The sequence below is a fragment of the Rutidosis leptorrhynchoides genome, chromosome 4 (genome assembly GCF_046630445.1).
Source record: "Rutidosis leptorrhynchoides isolate AG116_Rl617_1_P2 chromosome 4, CSIRO_AGI_Rlap_v1, whole genome shotgun sequence".
NCBI classification, from domain to species: Eukaryota; Viridiplantae; Streptophyta; class Magnoliopsida; order Asterales; family Asteraceae; genus Rutidosis; species Rutidosis leptorrhynchoides.
Genome location: NC_092336.1, coordinates 127,450,381 through 127,454,354, shown reverse-complemented (window position 1 = coordinate 127,454,354; position 3,974 = coordinate 127,450,381). Strand labels below are relative to the sequence as shown.

At 29.3% G+C, this 3,974-nt stretch overlaps 1 protein-coding gene across 1 annotated transcript; it reads right to left on the bottom strand.

Moving 5' to 3' along the window:
- Positions 1–1,759: 1,759 nt before the first annotated feature.
- LOC139845388 (subtilisin inhibitor-like) lies at positions 1,760–2,431 on the bottom strand. Its single transcript, XM_071835650.1, has 2 exons — positions 2,246–2,431; positions 1,760–2,138 (listed from the first exon to the last, which is right to left on the bottom strand). Exons 1-2 carry the CDS (start codon positions 2,310–2,312, stop codon positions 1,942–1,944), a joined length of 264 nt encoding a protein of 87 aa, XP_071691751.1. The 5' UTR covers positions 2,313–2,431; the 3' UTR covers positions 1,760–1,941.
- Positions 2,432–3,974: the final 1,543 nt, after the last annotated feature.

The following is a 3,974-nucleotide window of genomic DNA, read 5'->3' as shown; positions in this document are numbered from 1 at the left end:
TATTTTTAAAAGTGTAATCGCCAATCGAGGATTAATCGTCGATCAGTCAGATTGTACTTTTTATACATTTAAATAATATATTTGAATATTATATGTAAATATAGAAGAAAATCATAAACATAAACTTAAAAATTTTATAACATAATTTTCTAAAATCGTTCATTTTGTTCAAAAACTCTAAATTTCTTAATTTAAAATCATGTTATAATGTTGATCAATTTTGACTTTGACCGACTTTGATCAATAAATACGTTTTTAACCCATTAGCAAACGTTAACCAGTTAATTAAACGGATTTTGAAAAATCGAAATAGATTGCTTTAAAAAAGGAGTAATCTAAGATTAATCGTAAATAATCAGAGTTTTTTTACAATAGTGAATAAGTCTATATGGCTATAAAATTAATTAGTGAATCTATTTGTATGTGTAGTGATAATTCTACTCATTTATTTAATAAATTTACTCATAGTCATGTTGAATATGTTTGACTATTGTATGTATAATAATGTATAATTTTAGTGGATTTATTGAAAATCTCATTATCGTGTCACTATATTAAGCTTACATTAAGCTATTGCTTAATAAATTATTAATTACTTCGTACTTTCTTCTAAGTATGTGATTCTCACACAATATTTTTTGATCCATTTACACATAATTATCTATTTTACCTTTAATTATAATAATAATAATAATAATAATAATAATAATAATAATAATATAAGTTCAACTCTCTAAAAACATAACTGTGATTTTATGAGAAAAAAATGTATATCTATATAAAAAAAATTGATGTGCGAGAATTTCTCCGTTTCTCCTATACAAACAATGTTAAAAAACTTGCTCTAAATGCAAATTTTCACAAAATAAATTTTATCTATACATACACAATAAATGAAAATTATAGTGACACAAATCAAAATGATAATAACGACTAGGTAGTAAACAAAAGTGTATCTTTAAATAGGATTAGGTAGCCACCACTAATATATTTTGTGAATATCTATTAAATAAAAAATTATGTGATGTAATACTTTTTCTTCTCAATTAAGTACTTAAACTTTACTTTTAAAATTGTACAAATTTAAAAGTATACATTTCTAAATAAAAAAAATTAGAATTGAACCAGTAAATTGCGCACATTGATGCCCAAGCAACGAGACCTGTAACCGGGTGAATTGCGTACATTAACGCCCCTCTAGTCAAGAGTCCAATCAAATTTAATCTTGAGCGTTACCAAGAATTAAACAAGTGTCTCCTGCTTCATTAAGAATTCGGTGGCCACTTGAGCTATGCCCATATGAATATAGATTTACAATATTACAATGTAAATTTACAAGAGTACAAGAAGTGACGACTATCATCACCGTTCTGATCACTTAATGGCGAAGACCACTCCGGTTCGAGCCTCGAGGTTCTTGGGTTTCAAGAGATCTCAGGTTCGAGCCTCGCCGGGGTGATTACTTTGATTTTCTACATGATACATGCCCGTATGAATTAATATGTGTGTTAGGGTCATTAGGAACATCCTTGAAACGTGTATGTGAAATATGTTCGCGAAGATGGTTAATACCCCTCTGGATGATTCTGAAACGGCCAAATCTATATACATACTCTAATATTTGTTTTGGAATTTATAATCTATCTAATGTTATCTAATCTAAATAAATAACTTCTAAATAATGAGATCCTGTTTGGCATATCATTTTGCTATTTAAGAGAGTGATTAATGAAATCGGTCAAGTGAGAATCAACAAACATAGGTAAATCATTGGTTCCACATTAATTTATTTATTTTACAAACAAACATGAGCATATAATACACTATCATAAACATGTATATATGTAAATATAATAACTTAACAGAGTCATTATACGTATAATATGCCCGGTTGGCCGGTTTAAATGATCTTGACGCACGCGACATGACCAACCATTGAATCTAGCCAGTTCTTGGTTCCTTGACAATTGTCTGAGCCGAGTCAACGTACAACCTAACTCGAGTTGACTTAAAATCCATCGTAACAAAACTATCATGAGGAACCACTTGAACCGTAGCCCTTGGCATCTCTTCTTTTATCTTCTTCTCCGCATCGTCAGCTTTCCATCCCACGAGCTCTGGCCAATTTGTTTTTGCAGCTGCAATTTCATTTGTTTGGCCACAAATATCAGAAAACGAATATAAATCACTTAATTAAATTAATAATTAATAAACGAAAATAAAAGAAGGTAGTTAATTAACTCACATGAAGCTGGAGTAATTGGTTGGCCCTTGATCAGAATGGGTGAGCTCTGTTGGTTATCCTGGGACATTGTTATGATATACAATTATTTTACGTGTAACACATATGCACACTTATATTGTATATATATAGGCACGTGAATTTAACTTCATTAAATTCTTTATAAATAACGCCAAGAAATGAAATCAAGTTATGTAGGGTGAACATTTCAAGGGGTCTTGTCTTGGACGCCTATTTGAATGGTATGATATGATAAAGTAACTAATAAGTTGTCATTTGCAAAATCTAAAAAATAAATAAATAGACTAAGATCCGGCCCGCCTGCCTCTCGGGATGGTTTAAGGGTCGGATCCTCAGAGTGTGATTCGGGTTTCCTGCCCGAAAGCGCGTGTGTGTGTGCAAATGATGACTAGGCTTCGGTCCGGACTGTTGCAAATTTGCCTTTCAAAAAAAAAAAAAAAATAGATTTGAGGTATATACGAAGTAGTAAAAACAAGTTATACATAGCACGGCATAATTGCCGGCCAATTATGAAACAAGAAGAAAATCCAAAATCAAGGAATAGCGATTTTGATTGCTGTATGTATATGGATAACTTGTTAATTTTTCATCAAATATTATATTACTAGTGATATGACCCATGGAACCACGAGTTTGTTTAAACGAAACAGTTTAACGATATGTTTTAGGTATTACGTGAACGTAAATGCTAAAGTCATTTAGTTTAATGACTCGTGAAACCACAGAGTCCGACTAAGAAACTCGTCAGCTTAACATTTCATCAAACACCTAAAATGCATATTAAACAATTCACATACAATCATAAGAGATAATATTGATTGTCATTTTATTTTAAAATAAAAAGTGTAAATTAAAATATAAATTTAGAATTGGTTTCATTCCGCCTAACTTTTATACCTTCTCGTACTCAATTCAAAATAATTAATTAAGTTATTCAAAATTATTTAATTTTAATAATTAAAATAATTATTAATAAAATTAATAATAATAATCAATTAGTAAGATTTAATTTTAATTCAAAAAAATTTAAATTAATGACATCACCCACTATGCTTAGATTTTTTTCTTTTGTTTTTTGATTTTAAAAAAAAAGAATTAGCCTAATAATGAAATTATCATTATAGGATTTTAATAGAAACTATAGATGTATGGAGTAACATAAAAAAGTAAAATTGAAGTCACATGTGAATAATAATGATTTTTAAAAGTCAAAATGCTACACTTAAAATAGTGAAGAAATTAACATTATCGAATTATTTTTTGTATGAGGATTAAATGATATGTACAAATGTACAATAAGAACATTAATGTTCAAAATTTGCATATTCATTCTTTCAACTTTTCAATTCTTTCAACTTTTCAAGATATACAAAATCCATCTCCCAATATAACTTTCTACACCCAAAGTTCAAATGCTATATAAACATGTACCACTACTAACAAAAAAAAAAAAAAAAAATTGGAATAGGTACCCCACCCCCCCCCCCCCCCCCCCCACCAAAAAAATGAAATATGTTAGGGATAAATCCGATCGCTTAAATTGTCAATTTCTTCAATACCGTGCTACCGTTTCAATAAATTTATTAACAATAATAAATTGATTGAGATACCGATTAGTGGCAAACAATTAACGCGGATAAGTGATGACGGAGTCAAATTTAGCAAAATCGATTGATTTTTGGTGACGGATAAATTTTTAAATCTTTGGGAG